Here is a 23985-nt window from a genome sequence, read left to right on the forward strand (position 1 = left end):
AGGTAACAACCTCCTTATCTTGTCCCAAACCCTGGCTCCAGTGCTTAGAGGTGTAAGACACAGGCAGTGTCTCAGCCTCCTCTCTTCAGGATTCACTCACACACTCATTCACTCAGCCTATGAACTTTTAGCCCTTACTGTGTCTTCCAAGCCCTGAGCAGCGAACAAAGCCAATGACAATCCCTAATTCATGAAGCTTACATTCCAGCGGGCTAGACAGACAAAGAGATAAAGAACTAAAATGCTCCCTCCTGTCACGGGGATGGGGAGTAAAAACTCCCTGACAGATAGATATGCTGATGTGTCTTCCAGAATCCTTCCATCCTTCCACCCCAGTGCCGTGGGCGGGGTATCAGGCCCCCCTTTGGAGTAGAAACTGAAGATCAAAGTAAGGAAGATGGAGGGTCCATTTTTGGTCATCTTCCCCACCTAACCCCTCCTTGGCAACTAACCAAGAGCAGCTAGTGACACCTCCTGAGCTCTCTCCTGCCCATTGACTCTGCCCCATGTGCCTCAGAGCCCTCCAGCCTCCAGAAAGCTGTGGCACGCCTTCCACTCCCATGCTGCCTACAGGACCAAGTCCTCGGCTCCCCCAGGAACCATGGGGTCCTAGCAGCCCCCTGACACTCAGTGGCCAGTGTGCCAACGCTGGAGGTCCAGTCTCCCCTCCAGGTCGTAGCACTTCTGGGTGCTTTGTCATTGTTTTTGTCCTCCAGTCCCGTCCCATTCTTCATGGAGACACAGAAAGATTAGTCACAAAGACTCGTCAAAATAAGGCAGATAATCCCTGTGTGGTGATAACAAGAAACTTTCAGGCACCCTGTGACTGTAGGCAAGAGGGTGAGGCGAGGCCACCCTGCCCACACAGTGTCCCTCTGCCCTCGATAGTGAAAGAGCCCAGACTTTGGGGTCAGCAGACCTGGGTTCAGATGCTGGCCCTGCTGTGTACAGGCCATAGACAGGGAGCCCTGACCTTGCCTCTCTGAGACGCCATTTGCTCTGTAAAGTGGAATCAGCAGCATCTACCTCACAGGGTTGTTAAAGGATCACTTGAGCCCAAAGATGAGCACCTGGCCTATGAGTGGCACAGCCAAGTTACAGCCCACAGTTCTGCAGCTAGGGAAAGGGCAATACTGTGAGGGGAAACTCCACAACTGTATTTTCTGCTTAGCATCTAAATAGGAAGTTGTCCTGTGACACTTGCCTGCTGTCCCCTCTCTTCCTTGTGTTCCAGCAGAGCTCTGGGAGGAGGTCCTTGGCCCTGCATATCTGTGTTTCCTCAGTCCCCATTCACCTTGGCTTCTGCCTCCCCACGGCTCCAGAACTTCTCTGGTGGCATCCACGTTGTCAAACCCACGGTCACCTGCTGTCTTTATCATATTCGATTTGCACACTATTAAACCAGCCGGCCAGTCCTTCCTGCCTGGAACTCTCTCCCCTGTCTGCTCCCTCCATGGGACACATGACTAGTGTCCTCCACAGGTCAATCCACCACTCACAGTCCCTCCCATGTCTCTCTTTCTGTGCCTGATTCTCCATCTTCATGGCTGGGTACCACAGGAGAGCCCAGGCCCTTTGCACTGCTCTGTCCTCTCGACCTGTCCCCACCTAAAGACTCCTGCTTGCATACGATCTCTGAGTTCAGCCCGTCCACAGCTGACCACTTCTCCCCACCTGGCTGGACATGTATCTTCCCCGTCGAGAAGAGCTGTGAATCCCATCAGTGATCTGGTGTCACCCTTGACCACCTGACAAGACCAGATGCCAATCTGACATTTCTCACTCCATCTTTTGCTTTCCATCTAAGTCTGAGACGGGGATACATCACTTTTCACCTGGAATTTTCCACCTGTTCTTAGCAGATAAGCTGCCCTTTCTAAAATACAGGTCACTGCTTGGCCTAAAACTCTTCTGGGTTCCCAGTGACACTCGGGATAAATTCCAGTGTCTTCCTCTGGCAGTCTAAGCCCCCCAGCCTGGCTCCTGCCTGTACTCCAAGCCCCTCCTTCCTCTGCCCTCTTACCTCTCCCAGCATCCTTCATTCCAGGCAGACAGGGTCCTTTCCCAATGTCTAGTCTGCCCCAAAGCCTTCATCTTACAGCCCCAGGTGGCCTGTGGCTTTTCTTGGCTCTCGCCCCCATTGTAACTGAATTCATTCAGGTGTAGAATTAGCTCCATGGGACAGTGGCCACCTGTGTCATTTAATGTGACTCTCCCATGCACAGCACCCGGCCTGGCACATAGCACCCACTTAATAAATACAGACGTGTCTGCTGGAATGTGACAGATGCAATCCGGGAAAACCTGCAAAATCCTAAAAAATAGCAGTGTTAACAGGAAAAATAGAGCTGGGCAAACCAAGTAAGATGTAAACATTCCAATTTGTACAAATAATCAACACGTTGAATCCCATAATGGCATAAATGTATTCATGACTTAATAAAATAAATAAATAAATAAATAAGTAAGTAAGTAAATAAAAAGTCCATACACAACTTTGAAACCAGATCACTAACAGAAAATAGTAACAACCCTAATGCATGTGCCTGCACAGCTAAGAACTGTTAAATTCTTACTGAAAGCCCCTCAGGAAGAGCTGGGAAGGTGGCTTGGTGGAAGGAGGGGAAGGATACCTTTTCACAGCTGTATTATGGTGACAAGGGCAAAAAGCATGGAGACTGGGAGAAGCCTGCAGTCGGCGTTTTTGCAGCAGATCAAGGGACCAGATGCGGAGAGATGAGGGAGGGGGCGCATGGGCCCCAGGAATGGCGCCAATTCCTTGGCATCCATGCCTCTGTGTTCAGCGGCTGCGCCTCAGTAACACAAAATAGTACCACACAGAAGAATCACTACTGCCCAAACTGGGCTTCCACATGGTGCCACCTTTCCCTGTCAACTGGGACAGGGTGCTTCGTGCCACAAGGACACGCTGCATTTGTTGACTGGGTGAGAGCTGTATCGACACGGTCATGTCGTTCATCAAGCCACAGGACTTGGTGGCCCTTCCTAAATGGCTTGTGACTGCCTGTTTGTGTCCTGGGGCCTGTAGCTAACTGGATGGTACCCTGTAGGCCCTGGGGCTATGACAATTCATAGGCCACAGTTTTTCGTGTGGCAGAAAATATATTTTGTGGCACGTGGGAATTACCCAAAGCACATGCTGGAGAGATGCCTGCGCAGCCCTTCAAGTGACTCTTCCTTGTCGAAGAAAATGAAACGGGCTCTGAATCTTGGCAGGAAGGGGTGGATTTGGGGTGATCCCAGGGAGGTGACATGTGCCCAATCTGGAGGCCAAGTGGACATAGGAGGGAGAGGCTAGGCGTACAATTCATTCAACAAACATTCCTTGACTGCTGCTAAGTGTCAGGCGCTGTTCTCGGTGCTGAAAGTTTACAGTAGTAAACAAAGCAAAGGTCTTTGCCCACGCGGAACTGACATCTAGCAGTGACAGCAAGATACTAAACAGTAAACTAATAAATCAATCGTACAGTAAGTTAGCAGGTGTTAAGTGCTTTGGAAGGAAGAGAAAGAATATGAAGGGGTTGGGAATGCTGGCCCCATGTGGGGCTGGGGAGCAGCTTGCAGTGTTAGGTAGGAGGATCAGGGAAGGCCTCTTGGGGAAGGTGAGATTTGAACAAAGTCTTGCACCAGAGAAGAGGCCGGGTGGGGGGAGAACATTCCCTGCAGAGGCAATAGCTCAATTACTAGGGTTTTCCAGACCCAGTACTACTGACATTGGGCCAGACGCATTCTTAGTTGTGGGGGCTGTCCTGCCATTGTGAGTTACTTAAGCAGCTTCCCCGGCCTCTGCCCACTAGAAGCCAGGAGCATCCTCCCAGTTGTAACAACCCCAAATTATCTCCAAATAGTGCCACGGGTCCTCTGGGGCAAAATGCACTGAACTAGAAGAAAGTCCTGCTGTGGGGGGCTCCTGGGGTGTGGAAGGAAGAGCCAGAAGCTAAGCGTGTTGGAGAGGGGTGTGGGCAGAGCCATAGAGGAGAGGGCTGGAGGGACTGTTGCTTAGTGAGAATGTTGGCTCTTACCTGGAAGGAACCAGGGAGCTAGTGCAGGCTCTAAGCAGAGACCCCAGAGCCTACATCCCAGAGATGAAGGGATTACAGTCCCTGCCCCAACCAGAACAGAACACTCACACCCCCAGCTGGGCAATCCCCGACCCAGGGGCTCAGCAAGCTGTGTTTGCAAACCTTTCTTCAAATGCAAAACTAACCTCAAAGGGGACAAATTGCTTTTCATTTATATCCTTCCCTGCCAGTACCTTCGTATTCATAACAGGATGATCAGTATCACCAGGAATGGGGCTGTTGCTTTAAAGGATAAATTAGTCTGACTCTTAACTCAATAATTAAAACTGCGATGGCGCTCGGCCTGCAGGGATAATGTACCATTATTATAGTCGTTTGTTTCAATTAAATGCTTACTGATTTTACAATAGCAGCTGGGCACCTGTGCGCTACAGCTATTACTCTGAACAAGACATCTAAATTTCAGGAGGAATTTGTCAGCATGCGAAGGATCTCCCGCCAAGCATGAGAGTTTATTAGAAATACTTACTGATGAGGCTTTGGGGTGCGGGGAAGGCATAGGGGAAGGCTTCTCATTGGCTTTCTTCTCTTCTCTTTCATACTGGATTTTTATTTTTCCTAAAAGGAGATACTTTTTAATTATTTGACTCTTTGAGCCTGAGGACATCTCAGAGAGCAACGTGCCCCTGGGAAAGCTGGCAGGGGGGAGCTTCGGTTGTGACTTCCCACATAGTAGATTCTGGATGTGGTAAACTGAATAATACCCCACCCCCCTACATACTCTATGTCCACGTTCTAATCCCTGGAACCTTATTTATAGACTTTGCAGATGCGATTCAGGTGAAGATCTTAAGATGACCCAATTATTCTGGATTATTTGTGTGAGCCCAGTGATACAATTATAGCAGTCCTTGGAACAGGGAGGTCGGGACAGTCCACCACACAGAGCAGCTGATGAGACCCTGGAAGCAGAGAGAGAGTGATGTGGGGCCACAAGCCAAGGAATGAGGACAGCGTTCACCCTGGAAAAAAAAAATTACAGTAACAGATTTTCCACAGGAGCCTCCAGAGGGAACCTGCCAACTCCTCTAGTGAAACTGATTTTGGACTTCTCATCTCCAGAATTGTAAAAGAATTAATTTGTTTTATTTCAAATCACTAAGGTCAGGTAGTTTGTTGCAATAGAGTAGGAAACTAAGCCACAGAGTCTTCCGCCTTCTCAGAGTGCCGAGATGTGCCTGTATTCACTGCAGAGGCAGATTTGCTGCAGACTGTGGGACTCCTGTCGGCTGTCAGTGTGTTACCCTCCTCATAGCACCTGCGTGCATGGCCCCTCCACCAAGCCCCAGGCTCTGGATATCCCTTTATCCTCATTCCCACCCTGCCCAACACGCCTGCTCCGCCAGGCTCATCATGCCACTCCATGCCCCAGTGCCTTTGCACATTCTGTTCTTGTTCCATGTCCTCCTCGTCTTCTGCAAACTTCCCCTGAGAGTCAGCTCAGAAAAATTGAACCGACTCTCACAGCTTAAAATTGTTGGTGCAGCCCTGCATCCATCCAGACTGTGTGCTCTGGGTGGGGTGTTTCCAGTCTGCTCTGTGTCTCCTGCATCTAGCCCAGGGTATCAGACATAGCAGTGCTCATGCATGGTTGTATAAATGAATGAATGAGTACCTGGAGCAGGCTTGGGGACCTAGGCTGACTAGAGAAGGAAAATGGCCACAGAAGTAGATGTGATGAGGGCAGCTCAAGGCACTGTCCCACAGAGGACATGAGAAAGAGGCTCAAGGTGGGATGGAAGCTCAGTCAGAGGGCAGTGGTCAACTTTCAGGTCTCTGTCACCAGTCCAAGCTTCTCCACAGGGTCTAGACTTCTAGGCTAGCCCCCAGAGCTGTGACCTTTTCTTCTTCTTCCAGGACTGGTATGCAGGAGCTTTGGTGTTGACTTCCATAGACACTCCATGGGCTCCCTAAGCTTAGCACATCTCAGCCTGTGCTCATCACCCTCACTCTCCTCCTCCTCCTCCTATGTCTCCACCTCAGAGAACCGCAATGCCTGCTCCTTGCCACCATTTCATCTTCAGCATCTTACTTGACCCTAGGTTACTTCTCATCCCCCACATTCCACTCAATCACCTGTCAATCTTCCTCAGTGCCTCTCAGACCCACCGCCAGTGGACTTGGCCACTGACCACACCACAGTCCCCTTCCCAGACAGCTCCTGTGACCTGTGGTCTCAGAAGCATCATCCATGTGAGGCCAGATGGTCTTTCCATGGGGCCATCTTTTTATTTTTTTAAGACAGAGTCTCAAGCTATCACTCTCAGTAGAGTGCTATGGTGTCACAGCTCACAGCAACCTCAAACTCTTGGACTTAAGCGATTCTCTTGCCTCAGCCTCCCAAGTAGTTGGGACTGCACGTGCCTGCCATAAAGCCCAGCTATTTTTTGGTTGCAGTTTTCATTGTTTAGCGGGCCCAGGCTGGGCTCAAACTTGCCAGCCTTGGTGTATGTGGCTGGCACCCTACTTACTGAACGGCGAGCCCCCTGGGGCCATCTTGAATACATCTCTCCCCTGCAGAAATCCCTTTAATGACTCCCCACTGGGTTGAGAAAGCTCCCAGCCTGGCTGACCACAGCCTCTTATGTCCATCCCTGCTGATATCTGAAACCTCAGTGCAGCCATCCTGGCTACAGCCAGGTCCATTGCAGCTCTAAGGCTTTGCATGGGCTGTCCCCTCTCCCTGCACATCATCTCTCTGGTCACCAGCTAACCCCTGACTAGCTGCACAACTCAGTTCAGACTCCACTTCTTGGCAGCCATCTTCTGGTCCAGACTGGGGAATTATCTGCACAGGTGTCCACCCCTCCACCCCCACCATGCAAGGCCTCTGGGAGGGAGGACTGTGCTCTCTGAACCCAGCATGTATACTTGACATGCTCTGCAAGCCCTGCTGAGGGGGTGGAGGGAGGCAGCTACCACATCAGGAGGATGCTGGGTCCTGCCTAATGCCTGGGAGGTGCAGAGGCTTGATTCTGCCAGGGGCAGGGTAGCAGGGATCCCTAAAGACAGACTCTGGGCAGGGAGTGTGTGCAGCAGGTTTGGGGGGCAGTACTCTCAGGAACATCACCCATGAGGAGTGAAGGAAACAAGCTGGGCAGACTTAGAATATGAGCCAAAACATATGGCTGCAGAGACCTCAGTCAACCCCTCAGTGAGCTCTGCAACTGAGGTACTGTATATTGAGTCAGGAGTTGGGGCCTTTGAACTCCACTTCAGTGGATACAGACCACCTCTTTGGTTGACCGTGGTTGAGGCAGCTCTGTCAGCCAAGGAAATTCAGAGGGGGGTGCAGATGTAAGCCAGTCCACAGCCAGCACACCCAGCATCTGGGGACTGGGTATCGTGGTCCCAGTATTCCCTTCAGGGAGGGCCTATGGCTATGCTGATTTTAGAGAAAGGCTGTGGTGAGATGTCAGAGCAAGAGCCCTGGTGGCCAGGGCAGGGCTTAGCTGAGAACACACACAGGTGTTTGCTAAGACCTTGCCAGGCAGGAGGGTGGCGTGATGGTGTAGGGCTAATGACACAGGCCAGGGAACCACAGACCTGGATGTGAATCCCAGCTCTACCTCTGTAACCAAATGACCATGGGCACATGACTCCTCACCCTGAGCCTCTGCTCCCTGATCTGTAAAGTGCTGATGACAAGCATACCGTTCCTCCCACAACTGGGTTCAGGTTAAATGTGGTCAGGTCAGTGCCAGGCAGCCTACCAAATAAAGGATAGGGCTTCTTCCATTATTTCTATCTATTTAACAACATTCAACAAACAGGAGGATTGGCAGTCAAAGGCCATGGGACAAGGCCTTCTGCCTTTTCTTGTGAATAAAGTTTTATTGAAACACAGCCGTGGCCATTCATTTGCATTATCATCTATGGCTGCTTTCTCTCTGCAAGGGCAGAGTTGACTAGTTACTCCAGAGGCCATCTGGTCCACAAAGGCTGAAACATGTACTGTCTGCCCCTTTGCAGAAGTTTGCCAACTCCTAATCTGACAAATACACTAAATATTTGAAGCACCACCCTGTGCAAGGCTTTGTGCTGTCATTTTTATTCTCGTTGGTGTCTCCCTCCCAGCTTCCCTCTCTTCTCATATTTCAGAGCCTTCTATTGTTTCTAACCTCTTCTTAGCCCACTTCGCTCCTTGAGCAAGTTCATGAGAGGATGAGGGGGAGGAAAGGTTCTCGTGTTGAACACCTACTACGTGCCTGGCTCTGTACAGAGCTATCTTTTCTCTTGGTCCTTACAGCTGCCCCACGATGGCAGAGTCATTATTACCCTTCACCCATGGGTGAAGAGCCATTAAGATCTGTGTGGGTGCCATGGAAAGATCTCAGACTCGACAGGAAGAACTCTGGCTCACCTCCTTCCTGGCTGTGTGACTTTGGGAAAGTCACTTAACCTCTCTGAGTTTTACTGTCTGTTATAAAATAAGGGATGATAAGCATGCTTGTCTCAAAGATTTGTTTGTGAAGGTCCTGGTGCCTGCCACATAGTGAGCGCTCACTGAATATAACGTTAAATATTATTCCTGTTATTACTATGGTTACCATCTGCTATAAAATGAGGATGTTGGTATCTGTAGGAAAGGGTCACTCTGAGACTTTAGAAGAGATTGTGAAATGCTGGTAAGTGGCTCACTAATGTTCATATGGGGTCTGAGTGCAGAAGTTAGGGAGAGGTTTCTGGAACCTCTCAAACCAAAGCAGAGAGAACATAATTGAGACACTCCTGTTACCACCAGAAAAAAGTGTTCCATGTTGTATACATACATGAAAAAGTGACCTTGTACCCCATCTGCGTATGCAACTACGATTTGTCAATAAAAAATTAAATTAAATTAACATTTTGCATTGTGGAAAAAAGAAAGAAAAAAGTGTTCCAATTCCCTGGGCAGAGAATGAGGTTGTGTTTGATGACACCTCGCACTGCCCTGGAGGAACAGGGTGTTAGCTCTGTGAACCGGGAGAAGAGGAAGAGCACGGTGAGATTTTTTTTTTTATTCCCTCCTTGCCGTGTGGGATTCTCTGCGGCTCTCCATAGAGATTGCAAATGGGGCATTTGTGAAAAACGCCTTTGTGTTCCTGCAGCCTAGAGAATCTATTAAGCCCTGCGAATCTAATTACGTTCACAAGGCCGCCTGGTTACTGTTCTGCTGTCTCGTCCTTCCCGGAGAGGGTGCAGATGTGGCTGTCAAGCGTGGCCATATGTTTCCATGAGGGAAACAGGAGGCTCTCTCCATGTGGTTCCCAGACACCTCCCGAGCGCTGGCTGCACGCCAGGCCCTCTGCGTGGAGCCGGGGCAGCAGGTGTCTGCTCGCTGGCAGGTGCGGTGCCAATAGGGGAGCCCTAGGAGAGGCTCAGGGAGAGGGCGGGGTGGAGGATGGAGCAAGAGAGTGAGAGCTGGGAGGGCCTCTCTGGGGAGATGACATTTTAGGTAATCCTCAAGGGAAGACAATGCAGAAGCTGGGTCCTCAATCTAGAGAGAAGCCCACATGTCCCTCGAGAGCTCTGGGTAGGGGCTGGAGAAGGCAGGAAGAGACAGACTGCGTGGAACTTGCTGGGGCGCTTGACAAGGTTTTGCTCAGTGAGCCCAAGGGAGCTGCTGAAAGGTGCTCAGAGAGGGGAGCCCCGAGGGGTCACTCTGGTGGCCGCATAGCACCTGGATTTAGGACGCTATGCTGGAGGTAGGGAGGGGGGTTCGTGCCACAATTGGGGATCCCCCTAAAAGCAGACCCTGACACAAAGATTTGGGTGCAAGAAGTTTGCTCAGGGAGCCAACCTGGGAAGCCCTTGGAGGGAAAAAGGGAAGTGAGAGAAGAGGAAGAGAAAGCTCGTAAAGGTCGGTTCATGGTAGTTACCACTTTGGGCAAGGGAAGTGATCCTCTGAGGCGTGTGGGATATAGCTCAGACTGTCCACTGAAGGGAGAAACCGAGGTTTTATCCACAAACTCCTGTGCCTCGCTGGTCAAGAGTCACTCCTGGGGCCTCGATCCCTCAGGACAACCAGGCCACCGTGGCTCAGAGGACACCCCCAGGCAGCACGCAGGGAAACCATCCACACATACATGACCCTCGGGAGGGAACCCCAGGGTCGGCCAAGGGTAGATGGGGAGGCCACAGCATCCCGCTAAGTTTATTAGGACAAAAGGTGATGGTTGCTAAGTGTGGTGGGCCAGAGGAGTGTGGATTCCGATTGATATGGGGGTCTTGTGAGCTAGAATGTTCTAGAATGCATGGAGGGATGGACCTGGTCTGACCACTTCTGTCTACTGGTCCTGTACCTCCCCTTTTTTCTTCTAGAAAAGGCTAAAATTGGCTTTAAGTAGAGCACTTTCCTAGGTAAGACTGGGAATTTAAAGTCATGTCCTGGGGACACCCCCATTTGTAGCGCCACACACTCACCCAGGGGAATGTGAGAGGGGAGACAAAGCAGGACAGACAGAGGATGCCAGCCTTTAAGGAGGAGGCTGAAGAGGGTCAAGAAAGCCTGGCTCAAGAAGTGCCCTGACAGCCAACAGCAGGGGCCTGGACAGAGGGCAGGGGGACTCAGAGGGGAGGCCACAGTCCCAGGACTTGAGGACTGAGGAGTGTCTTGGGGCAGGCTCCTAACTTGGGGAGAAAGCATGATCCTTCGTAGAAGCTCAGCTCCGCCCCAGCAGCTGAGTGATGACAGGTGAATCTCTGACCCTCCCTGAGGCTTGGTATCCTCTGCTGAGAGTCATTAGAGTCACCCACCCTGTACAGGTCATGGCAATTAACTAAGTCCTATGTGGACATGCTTAGCCCTGTGTCTGGCACATATTAAGTGCTTTATAGAAGATTTCTCCTCCTCTTCCTCTTTCTGCTTCCCCTGATGAGGATGAGGTGTGGGTGACGAAGATGCTTATCATGGTGTAGATTGTAATGAGGGCTGACATCAGGTGGGTCTCTGATGGGAGGAGAGGCCCCAGGGACAATGCGGGGAGAAAGTTCTCTGTGTAGTTGGCTGCACAGAGAGGAATGAAGTTGGCACAGAAGTTTTCAAGAGACCTGGAGCTAAGAGAGGCTTTTATGTAAAGACAGAGACATGAGCAGGGTTTGATGCTCATGAGATGCAGCTAGCAGAGCAGAGACCAGAGCCGAAGCAAAGGAGGGCAAGGCTCCTTAGAGGCAGAGCCTGGGATGGGGCCTCTTATGAAGGTTATTTATGGAGGGAGGGGGCCCTTCCGAGAAGAGGCTGCAGGAATCAGGGGTATACAGGGAAGGGGCTGGGCAAAGATGTGGCCGCAGCTGGAGACTCACTTCCACCAATCCCATGACAAGCCCGGGAGCACAGCTGCACCACAGAGCAAAAAGGTGGCCTTCTGTGACATGGAGCATTGGTGTGTAGGGGTGTCATAGCGTCCTGATGGAAGCAGCTCGCATTTGGCCGCAAACACCTCTCTGGGGGCGGAGACAGGCGCCAGCACTCCCAGCACATGGGGCTTGGTTACTGCAGTGTGGAAAGGGGGATCATTGTGATCCTGACAGGGTCCACTACAGTGAGAGCATCCTCAAATAGCAGGCCTCACATTGGAGGCACGTTTTTCACTTTGGGGCCTTAGGACAAAGTTTGTTAAATTCCTTAGAAAATCCAGGATGCTAAGTGGCTGTACCCGTGTTTTGTTGGTCATATATTATCTTTGAGCAGGGTCTGTCTCAATCGGCTATTGGTGCTGAAGGGCAGCTGGGGAAGGGACTCTCCTAGCAGTATGTTCACAAAGCAGGCTTTCAGGAAAGGGCTGACAATAGTTTAATGAGCATATATTTGTAACTACAGCAAGAGAAAGACTCCTCCAAGGAAAATTTGACCTATTTACCAGATCACAGCCAGTTCTGCTGCTGGGAGTTTAGTTTTTCAATAGGTCCATTAGGCATTTGCTTTCACTGTGTATGGGCCCTAATCTAGGTGTTTGGAATATGAAGAAAAGTCACTGGACTACTGTGTAAAATCTGTAGTTCTGAAGAAGGGGCACACAGTGGATCCTACTCTAAAACACAGGGAGGAAATACTCATTCTTCAAAAACTTCAATTACATAGTCTATTCAAGTGATGAGAAAAAATTGGAAGGATTGCTTTCAGATAAAATATGTGATCACCGGATGTAAAACTTCAGTGAAAACAGGGGACAACACTCCTGATAACCAAGTGAGCAGAAATAATCAACACAAATTTTTCTCCCCAAACTCCAAAGATGTTAAAAAGCTTGAAATCATGATTAAAAATAGAAAATATCTTGATGATTGATTACATCTTTAATAGGAATTTTAGGGAAGAAGCAATAAGGAAATAAATAATTGTAGAAAATAGCACTTATCTGAGGAAAGTGGAAAACGTTCAGCTCAAAAGAACCTGTCAAGTAGCAACAAAGTTAAATCTATTGCCACATGTAAAAATCACACAATGTAATTTTTTTTATTGCAAACCTTAAACTTTAAGGTTTAAAAAAGCCATTATTATTATTATGTTTATTGTTTGGATTGGATTTTATTCTGAGAGGTTCTGAATTTTAAACAGGGTAGCATGGCCTGATTGACATATTTTAGAAGATGTCAGTGGTGTGGGAGGATGAGGCATGCGAGGTTTAGGGTTATAGTGGCGGTAGAGCGAATGTGGGTGTGTCCTCGATGGGGGCTGGGGTTGTGAGGGAAAGGGAAAAATGAAGGCTGCTGAAGCCCAGGTTTGTGGCTTGGGTGACTGCAATTTAGTGCCCTTTACTATTTTGGTTTAAAAACCAAAAAACTGGCTCAGTGCCTGTAGCTCAGCAGCTAGGGCACCAGCCACATACACTGGAGCTGGCGGGTTCAAATCCAGCCTGGGTCTGCCAAACAACAATGACAACTACAACCAAAAAATAGCCGGGCGTTGTGGTGGGCACCTGTAGTCCCAGCTACTTGGGAGGCTGAAGCAAGAGAATCACTTAAGCCCAAGAGTTTGAGGTTGCTGTGAGCTGTGATGTCAAGGCACTCTACCTAGAGAGACATAGTGAAACTCTGTCTCAAAAAAAACAACTAGGGGAGTGGCTGGGCGCAGTGGCTCCTGCCTGTAATCCCAGCACTCTGGGAGGCCAAGGCAGGTGAATTGCCTGAGCTCAGGAGTTCAAGATCAGCCTAAGCAAGAGCACGACCCTGTCTCTAAAAATAGCAGGGTGCTATGGCAGGCGCCTGTAGTCCCAGCTACTTGGGAGGCTAAGGCAAGAGAATCACTTAAGCCCAGGAGTTGGAGGTTGCTGTGAGCTATGATGCCATAGCACTCTACCGAAGGCAACAGAGTGAGACTGTCTCAAAAAAAAAAAGAAAAGAAAACTGTGGGAGGAACAGAGTTAAGGAGAATAAAGAACTTCCCTCGCACCGTGTTAAGTTTGATATGCTTGTGGGGCATCTGTGTGAAGTGCACCTGGGAGTGTGGGACTCGGGTCGGAGATCGGAAGAGCTGGCTCATCTGATTTCAGACATCTCACGGTGCCTACTGTGGCCAATGAAGCCACGTGGAAGCCAGCCTTTCCCCTCATCCCATGTTTCCCAAACCCATCACACTCAAGTTCAAAACTATGCATGCTTTGAAAAGCCCCATAATAAAGAATTTATTATTGTTTAAATCTACTTTTGAAGAAATAAATATTACAGATACAAGTTAAGCTCCCTTGGTATCTATCTCACTTTTCTCACAAGGAATAACCACTATTCCGTAGTAGGTGTTTCTATGCTTTTACTGTATTTTTATATGTCCTGAAGCACTTTAGATTAATGGGATTTTTTGTTTGTTTTTTGAGACAGAGTCTCACTTTGTCGCCCTCAGTAGAGTGCTATGGCGTCAGAGCTCACAGTAACCTCAAACTCTTGGGTTCAAGTGATCCTTTTGTCTCAGCCTCCCAAGTAGCTGGGACTTACAGGTGCCTGCCACAACGCCCAGCTATTTTTAGAGACAAGGGCTCACTCTGGCTGAGGCTGGAGGGCCTCCAGACAAATACCCAGCAGCCCATTAAAAGGACACCCATTTGTCCATTTCAAAGTCTTTCACAGTTTTTCCTGCAGTGCGTGTGCTTTCTTGTGTACATGGAAACGTTCTTTATAGTAAACATGTGGCGTAGTCTTGCTAGGTTATAGGACATGTGCCCCTCCAACATACTGGGCATTGTCAGATTTTTTTTTCTATAGTATCCCACTCACTAGTTTATATTCTCAACAACAATATTTGCAGAAATCCAAATGGGCCAGTAAACATAGGAAAAGGTGTTCTACCTCACTAGCAATCAGAACAGCGTGAATTAAAATAAAATTGAGAGGCTTTCTCACTTAAGCAGATTTGCAAAAATTCAAAACTCTACCATTATCAAGTGTTGGCAAGATCTGAAATTACTGAGTCAGGAATATCTGATAGAAGAATTCTAAAGCAGGCATCTGGGAAGAGTAAGAAAACAAGCCCTATGGCAAAAATTCTAAGGGCAATTTGCCCTTGAGAAGATAATGTCAGATTCTTGTTTATGGAAGGAAGGGTGTGTACAGGTCGGGGAGGGAAGACAGAGATGTTTAGAGAACAAATTTTAAAACCTTCTACCCTTAAAACAATTCACTTTAAATCTGTTTCTTAGGGGGCGGCGCCTGTGGTTCAGTCGGTAGGGCACCGGCCCCATATACCGAGGGTGGTGGGTTCGGGCCCAGCCCCAGCCAAACTGCAACCAAAAAATAGACAGGCATTGTGGTGGGCGCCTGTAGTCCCAGCTACTCGGGAGGCTGAGGCAAGAGAATCGCTTAAGCCCAGGAGTTGGAGGTTGCTATGAGCTGTGTGAGGCCACGGCACTCTACCGAGGGCCATAAAGTGAAACTCTGTCTCTAAAAAAAAAAAAAAAAAAAAATCTGTTTCTTAGGCTCGGTGCCTGTAGCTCAAGTGGCTAGGGCGCCAGCCACATACACACGGAGCTGGTGGGTTCGAATCCCGCCCGGGCCCACCAAACAACAATGATAACTACAAACGAGAAATAGCTGAGCATTGTGGCAGATGCCTGTAGTCTCAGCTACCTGGAGGGCTGAGGCAAGAGAATCGCTTAAGCCCAAGAGTTTGAGGTTGCTGTGAGCTGTGATGCCACGGCACTCTACCCAGGCAACAGCTTGAGACTCTGTCTCAAAAAAAAAAAATCTGTTTCTTAGATCTATTTATGATTAATGTAACAATAAAATACATATATTACAATATATTATATTAAGAACTGGGTTACAAAACAAATCTACCTTTGTTCTGTTTACACATAAAATCATGCAGGACAAAATAAAACAGTGAAAAAACTGGAGTGATAATGATAGCAGATAAAGTTGGACTTAGTACAGAAACATTAATTAAGGCAGCGATGCTTATTTTTTTATGAAGAAGAAAAAGCTAGAACGAAGGTGTAGCATCTGAGATATTTAAGGGATGAATAATTTTATGTCAACATATATGAAGGAAACCTATTTAAATTTTATAGCCAAACTAATGGAACACAATAGGAACAGCAGACTTTAACCCATCTTTCTTGATATTTCACAGATAAAGTAGTCAAAAGGGTTTCTTTAAATAGATATATAGAGAAATTGTATGTAGGATATATGGTAAATATTATTTCAGATGTGCATGAAAATTTTATAAAAACTGAAACTGTCCTAAGCCATAATGGAAATTTTATCCAAAAAGATAAAATTTCTAGGCATCACAGTCTCTGCTCACAATAACAAGAAGATCCATTAAATCAGTGGTTCTCAACCTTCCTAATGCCGCAGCCCTTTAATACAGTTCTGGTGGTCGCGACCCACAGGTTGAGAACCGCTGCATTAAATGAAAACATTCTTCCAAATAATTTCAGGGTGACAAAGAAAATCAATTCTTCTATATGGAATCTTTTAAAAAATATTTCTATGATGAGGCTATAAGACTATAAGGCTGTAATTTTTCTATGATGAGGCTACCAAAAATCAAATCTTCTGTATAGAATCTTTCTAAAATATATTATGCCCCTAAAATTTTTAGGGGAAAAGCCATATAATTATATAACAGGGTTTCTCACCCTGGGCACTGTTGACATTTGGGGATACTTTATCATAGGGGCAAGGGTAGGCATCCCTGGCCACTGCCCACTAGGTGTCAGTAGTGCTCCTTTTCCCAGTGGTCAGAACTGAAAATGTCTCCAGACATTTCCCCCTGCATGGGAAAATGACTCTTGTTTGAACACCTACCCAAGATGTTTCATTACTAAAAAAAGAAAATGTGAAAATAAATCATTTAGTTTGAAAGCTAGATAAAAAAACAATATATGATATCTGAGATCAACTTTAATAGAGAAGAAAGCAGAATTTGATTAATGCTCATAAAATTTGTCAAATTTATTTTTTTAAATATAAGAATTTGTTCTTTGGATAGACAGTTAAAATATGTTACTGAGAAGGAAAATTCTAAAAAGCAACACGTGTTCATCATATGACAATTTTAAATAGGAATTTAACTATAAAAACAATAGAGTATATTAAAAATACGACCTTTCAATTATACTGGATAAAATGGATGATTTTATGTATATTTAATTTTATGTAAGTATTTTATATATTTTTTTAACAAAAACTTACTCAAGAGAAAATAGAAACTAAAATAGACCTATTAGCTATGGAAAATATTATGAACACAGCAAGCCTCAGATGGTTTTGTCTAAACTCTGTCATTTCTCAAAAGAAAGAATTTCTATGTGATTTATACTGTTCCATGGCATGAAGAACAAAGCATCCTTAGTTCATTTTCTAAACCTGACCATAACAAAAACACCAAAATTTGACAAAGGTAACACTAAAAGATAAAATCTACGAAATTTGTAAGAAAGACAGCATCTCAGAGATGAAGGTGCACCAGACAATTATGTAGACAATGACAGCGCTATTAATATCAGACTAAACTGAAGACAGAAAGGAGATAAAAAAGACACTTCAGGATAATAAAAAGTTCAGTCCATATTGAAGATTGAATTGTCAATCTTCCTTTTGCAATAAAAACGAACATCAAATTTCCAAAATAAAAACTTTGAGCATTAAAGGGAGGTTTTGATGGAAGCCAAAAAGTTGTGGGCAGCCTAGGCAAGTCTGTGTCAGGCTGAAGGGTCAAAAAGTAAGAACGGTTGGCTCGGCACCCGTAGCACAGTGGTTACGGCGTCAGCCACATACACCGAGGCTGGTGGGTTCGAACCCAGCCCAAGCCAGCTAAACCGTGGCAACTGCAACAAAAAAATAGCCAGGCATTGTGGCAGGTATTTGTAGTCCTAGCTACTTGGGAGGCTGAGGCAAGAGAATCGCTTAAGCCCAAGAATTGGAGGTTGCTGTGAGCTATGACGCCACAGCACTCTACCCAGGGCGGCATAGTGAGACTCTGTTTCAAAAAAAAAACAAGAAAAGTAAGAAAGGAATATAAATAATATAATCATTGATGACTGAATAGATAAAAACTACACTGGTGTATTCATCTGCAGACACAGCCTACTTTTGCCTGTAAGTGCTGTGGACTATGAACCAAAGTTCATCGTATTTGGGTCCCAAGGAAAACCTCAACAAAATCTCAAAATTGCAAATATTACAGTCTACATTCTTTGATCGCTTTTGTTACTAGAAATTAGTAGCAAGAGGAAAAGAAAGAAAATTAACCACTTAGAAATTTCAGAACTCTTCTCTTGGATCAAAGAGGAAATTAAGAAATAAAAAAAAAAAAAAATGGGAGGCGCCTGTGGCTCAGTGAGTAGGGCGCTGGCCCCATATGCCAAGGATGGCGGGTTCAAACCTAGCCCGGGCCAAACTGCAACAAAAAAATAGCCGGGTGTTGTGGCGGGCGCCTGTAGTCCCAGCTGCTCGGGAGGCTGAGGCAAGAGAATCACGTAAGCCCAAGAGTTAGAGGTTGCTGTGAGCCGTGTGACGCCATGGCACTCTACCCGAGGGCGGTACAGTGAGACTCTGTCTCTACAAAAAAAAAAAAAAAAAATCGGCAGCGCCCATAGCTCAGTGGGTAGGGCATTGGCCACATACACTGAGGCTGGTGGGTTTGAACCCAGCCTGGGCCAGCTAAAATCAACAATAACAACTGCAACAAAAAAAAAATAGCTGGGCGTTGTGGCAGGTGCCTGTAATCCCAGCTACTTGGGAGGCTGAGGCAAGAGAATCGCTTAAGCCCAAGAGTTGGAGGTTGCTGTGAGCTGTAACACCAGGGCACTCTACCAAGGGCAACATAGTGAGACTCTGTCTCAAAAACAAAAAAAAAAAAAGAAAAGAAAATCAGTACCTAAGAAAGAACAGTGACAGCCAGGTGTGCTAACATGTTCCTCTAGGCCCAGCTGAGGCTGAGGTGGGAGAATCACTGGAGCCCAGGAGTTCGGAGTGATCGTGTGGTCTGATTGTGTCTGTGAATAGCCACTGCAGTCTAGCCTGGGAAACACAGCAAGACCTCATCTCTTAAAAACAAACAAACAAAAAAGCAGACATCCTACATGATTAAGAAATAAATGAATTAAAAATGTAACTCAAAAAGCCAGGTACAGAAAGACAAATACTGTACGATCTCACATGTGTGGAATCTTGAACATTCAAACTCATAGGAACAGAGCGTAGAAGGGGGTAAGCGGTTGGGGTGTTTGGGAGGGTGGAGCATAGAGAGATGTTTCTGGACAAAGGATACCAAGTTTCCCGTATACAGGAGGAATAAGTTCTGGAGATGGATTGTACAGCCTGGTAACTATAATTAATAATAATGTATATTTGTGACAAGGGCTAAGACAGTAGATTTTAAAAGTGAAATGTAAAATGGTGGATATTTTAATCAGCTTCCTATAATCATTCCACAGTGTACGTATACATCCAAACATCACATCGTGTACCATCAATATATACAATTTGTCATTTGTCCATTAAAAAATGGAAGGCGACTCAAAGTTGAGGGAGGAGCAACAATTGTAAACCTTTAAAATGCAGAGAGGAAGGGATGGTTAAAGACAAAATGCAATATTAGAGAATCAGAAAACAGAAGCAGAAGGGGTGAACTTGAGATTTGATTATTTTGAGGCGAAAAGAAACAACCCTTCTAAAACAACAATTCTATAAGAATTGAAAACCCATTAGCTTGCCTAATGAAATATAAGCGAGAGGAAAATGCAGATATTTTGTGTTAGAAATTAGGAGAGGGAAATAACCGCAGATGCAGAGGAAATAAAAATAATTATAAGAGTATGCAAATCGGTATGCTTTGCCGAACAGGGTCTGTACGTGTATTATATTTAGGTCAAAAAGTACACACAAGTCTAAATGTATGTTTAGTTTGAGAACTGCTCACATGTTAAAATCAGTAGCTTTCTTATGTTGTAAAAATAACCAGTTAGAAAATATCATGGGGAATAGAGTTACTAAGAAAGTTACTGAACTGTAGAAAGAAAAGTACTCAACTTTTATTAATATGAAGGTATTTATTCAATGTGTTTAACAAAACCTTACACAATATAAGGCTTGCTATTTGCTGGGCACATTTGATCCTTAACAACCCTAGAAGGTAGGTTTGATTATATCCACATTTTACAGATAAAGAAACCGAGGCACAGAGAGGTTAAGTAACTTGGCCAAAGTCACCCAGGTGAGCAGCAATGTGACCAGGATTCCACATTGGTGCTCTTGGCAATTTTGCTGCCTAGGGAATCAATGCAGGGGGTACCATACCCAGCAGGGAAGATTCACCATCGTATCATATAATGATCCATTCACAGCTGGACCAGCCCATCCGGCAAGAGCTAAAGTACCAATCTTCTGTCCAGGGTGAATGTCAACGCAGTGGCCAACTGTCAAGGATCTAAAGGAGCTGGAGTTCCCCTAAGTGCACCAAATCAGAGGTCAAAGTGGCATGGAACTCAACCCTGAGATTCCCTTGTCAGGGGCTACAGGTCGGCACAGAGCCACGGCACTCCCCACCACTTCTCATCCGCACACCCCTCCCCTGAGTCCTGTACCACAGATGTGCTGGCCTGGCAGGACGCATCCTTCCTAACTCAACACGTCCTGTCCTCCTCTCTCAGATCCAGGAGATGGTCCACTCGGAAGTGGCTGCCTATGACTCAGGCCGGCCCGGGCCGCTGATGGGCCGCCCTGCCATGCTAGCCAGCCACATGAGTGCCCTCAGCCAGTCCCAGCTCATCTCACAGATGGGCATCAGGAGCAGCATTGCCCACAGCTCCCCGTCACCTCCTGGGAGCAAGTCAGCGACCCCGTCTCCCTCCAGTTCAACGCAGGAGGAGGAGTCGGAAGCCCATTTCAAGGTACGTGGGGGCAGAAAGGTGAAGCCCTCCAATCGTGGGGGTTGCATCCTATGGGACAGGACATCACCTCCCTGTGGCAGAGAAGCGAGAAGTGGCCAGACCCTTTGCTGGAACCAAGGAGAGAGAAAGTCAACAGATGGAGCGCACCTGGGGCATCACACTTTGCCTGCTGCGTCTGCCAAGTGTGTTTGCCCCAGCCCTGTCCCCTCTGTGCCCCCGGGCCTTGTACATAAAGCAGAGGCAATGCCAACACATACCGAGGGACTTGGATGAGAACGTGCCTTGAAAATGTGGCAGTCTTATTCCTGAATGACCAGCAGGTCACTTCTGCAGTAGGGATGGCTTCAGCAAAGCCGTCAGGGTCACATCTCATGGCCATCTTGGCCTTTTAAGATATTCTGACAAAAAAAAAAAAAGATATTCTGACAAAATGTGTGGTCTAGCAGAAAGTCCCTCTGGGCCCAGAGTATTCAACATTGACCTTTGGGTGGGGCACTAAAAATGCCCTCCCTCTGGGGACATGCATTCTCCCAGGATCCCTGGAGTCCAGAGTGGCTCAGCCTTTTCAAGGATACATCAGGGATGGGGGCCACCACCTGTCCAGGCTCCGGCACCCCAACCCTCTCCCCATCCTGGGCGCCCTAAATCAGTTGCTCAGAGGATTGTAGTCCTCAAGCCTTTTCAGGGTGAGACCACTGACTCCAGGGCTGACCCACCGGCCTCATCTGTTCCAGCCACCTTACAGGCATCCAAGGGGCTAAGCCACCCGTCCAAAGTTGCACAGCAAAAATGTGGTGGAGGGGCTGATTTTTGGTGACCCAGAATAATCTTTGTGGATTATTTGTGATCACAAGAGGGAGAGAAGCTAAGACAAAAATTATATATCCCAGACTTCAAAATAGGCCCCCGAACGACTAACGTTCTTTCAACTTCAAACCAAAGCATTGCCCTGCAGGCTGACCCAAGAATTATCTGACTTTCTAGGAGCACATCCATCTGATTTGCTTTTGACTCAATATTCATTATTGATTAGGGGATTTTACAATTCGGTAAAAGGAGATGTTACCTTGGGGTGGGAAAAGTGATAGAGAGGTAAATGATTTTTGTCTGATTATAAAGCAAACTAAGGCCACAGATGCAAATGATTTCTGTCCAGTAGATAAGATTAAATGTCCCAAAGGTGATAATGTCCTCTATAGGACATTAACCAATTTTACATATAATTTAGTGATCTAATTCCAGCATTCTTGCAGTGACTATAAAGGCTTCTCTTTCTGCTGTATTTCTTTGAATCAACTTTACCTGTCATGTTGATTTTCTTTCATGAGTTAAAAAAACACCCAAAGCTTCTCTCTGGGGGTGTCTGTGTGCGTGTGTGTCTGTTGCCTCCTTCACCTAGCAAGTGGGTAGCCTGGCAGTGCGTGAGCCCTGGGTGGTGGCACTCCTGTTGCTGTCATTGTCTGTGTGTGAGCAGGGCTGGACTGGCACACGAGACTGCTGAGGGAAGTCCAGCTCGGCCTAAGGCCAAGATGACCACCTGTGACAGGTGGCCTTCAGGCTTCTGTGGTTTGCTGACTTCCTCTCACCCCGGCAGATGTCAGGAGAAAAGAGACCCTCAGCTGACCCAGGAAAAAAGGCCAAGAACCCCAAAAAGAAGAAAAAGAAGGACCCCAATGAGCCACAGAAGCCGGTGTCAGCCTACGCACTCTTCTTCAGAGACACTCAGGCTGCCATCAAGGGACAGAACCCCAGCGCCACCTTCGGGGATGTGTCCAAGATTGTGGCCTCCATGTGGGACAGCCTGGGAGAGGAACAGAAGCAGGTGAGCTCCTTTCTGGGCCATCCTCTGGATGATCCTGGAGCCAGGGACAGCCTTTGAAGGGCTGAAACCAAGCCAAGCCTGTGGGACTAGAGACTGTCACAGAGGTCATTCCTGGGCTCTGTTTGCCCATCTGTAAACTGGGAAGCTAGATTCCTTCCAATTCTACTACTTACCAGCTGTGCTCACTAATGGGTTAACCATTCTGGCCCTGGGCTTCCCATTCTATAAAATGAGATTAAGCATCTCCATCCATCTGGCCCCCCAGGCCTAAAAGTCTGGAGTCAAGGACAGAGCTTCCTGTCCCTCTGACCATGTGCCCTGTGGACTCCAGGGGGGGTAGAGAGCAGAACTAGCTCATAAGCAAATGCAGTAGGCAGCTGTGTGCCGTGTGGCTTCAGGCTGACCATCGAAACCTCGGAGGCTCAGTTTTCCTGTCTGTAAAGCAGGGGTGCTGACCACCATTCTCTGAACTTGTCTCTGAGCTGAGCGCTGAGCTGGGGCTCCTCCTCTTCCGTTTCACCAAATCCTTACAACACCCTGTAGAGTAGCCATTGCTTCCCGCTTTCCTATTTTGATAGGAGGATATGGAGACATCAAGAGGCTAAATGACTTACTTACCCAGGGTTACCACCATGAATCCGGGGAGAGTCAGCTTTGGAGCTCAGATTCTGTAGAACTAGGAAGTTCAATGAGGCTATGAGCAAATGTAAAATTACCATTGTGACTGTGTCGTGTACCAAAAGGGTACATGGTATGGGAGAATGAAAAGAGTGGGAGAAGATGTAGTTCTGGGAGGGTCGGGTCTCCAGGTGAAACCTCAGGGGGAGCTCCCTGAGGGGGGAGGCTTCTTGGAAGCATTCCAGGTAGGGAGGGCATGTAAAGGAAGGGACAAGTAGTATAAATGAATGGAGACCAGGATGGCCAGAGAGAAGTGTCACCATGGCAGAGACAGAGCTGAGAGGAGGGTAGGGGCCTTTGCAGGCCTGGGAAAGAGTCCACCCTCGTTCTAAGAGCAGAGGAACCCACTGAAGAATTTTATGCAGAGGACGGGCCAGTGCGGCTGCATAGGGCAGGTGAGAGTGGATGTGGCCAGTCTACAGTCATGCACATGGGAGAGGATGGTGGCCTGGACCAGGTGTTTGGGGTAGGGGCCCAGAGAGTGTCATGGAAGACTCCTTGGATCTGGCTCACGTTCTGGGTAAATGGAGATGCCATTCCCTGAGATGCGAAACATGGGAAGGGTAGCAGGCTGCAGGCTGGGGCCAGAGAGATTGATTACTGCCTTATCTGACATGCCGCCTTTTTCTTAGTCTAAAATTTTTATTAACTTTAGAATATATTATAGTGCAGATAGTTTATTTGTGAGATCATTCCAAAATCTGCTGGTAAGGGAGTGAGGAAGTAAGACAGGGAGAGGAAGTCAGATCGTCAAAGAAACTACGACCAGGGCAACAGGCGTGTGACCCTGCTGGGGAACTCTGGGAACCAGCACAGAACCACAGAACTGGTTACAGTCACCCCATCTGAGGTGCGAGGGTGCTGGGGTGGACACCAGTTTTGGTTGCTCTCTGGTTGAGAGCTGGAGGGCACTAATTCCCCAGCACTCCTGGCCTGACCCACACATGGCAGACCAGGCTCCCCCTACCAGAGCGAGCCCCAGGTAAAGGGATACCACTGCTGGCAGTTGGAAGTTGAGCTTGTATAGTAAGGTCCCGGGGGATACGGACTGGGTGCCACCAGCTTC

General features: G+C 47.4%; 1 protein-coding gene across 13 annotated transcripts in view; it reads left to right on the plus strand.

The window, feature by feature from the left end:
• The window catches only part of TOX2 (TOX high mobility group box family member 2), a 138799-nt gene that overhangs the window by 108003 nt on the left and 6811 nt on the right, over positions 1–23985 (plus strand). For all 13 annotated transcript variants that reach the window (XM_053574576.1, XM_053574586.1, XM_053574578.1 and 10 more), the window contains 2 exons: positions 20180–20419; positions 22014–22241. In XM_053574576.1, coding sequence (XP_053430551.1) covers positions 20180–20419; positions 22014–22241 — 468 coding nt within the window. The remainder of the gene's footprint in view (positions 1–20179; positions 20420–22013; positions 22242–23985) is intronic.

Source organism: Nycticebus coucang, chromosome 21, assembly GCF_027406575.1.
Source record: "Nycticebus coucang isolate mNycCou1 chromosome 21, mNycCou1.pri, whole genome shotgun sequence".
Taxonomy (NCBI): Eukaryota; Metazoa; Chordata; class Mammalia; order Primates; family Lorisidae; genus Nycticebus; species Nycticebus coucang.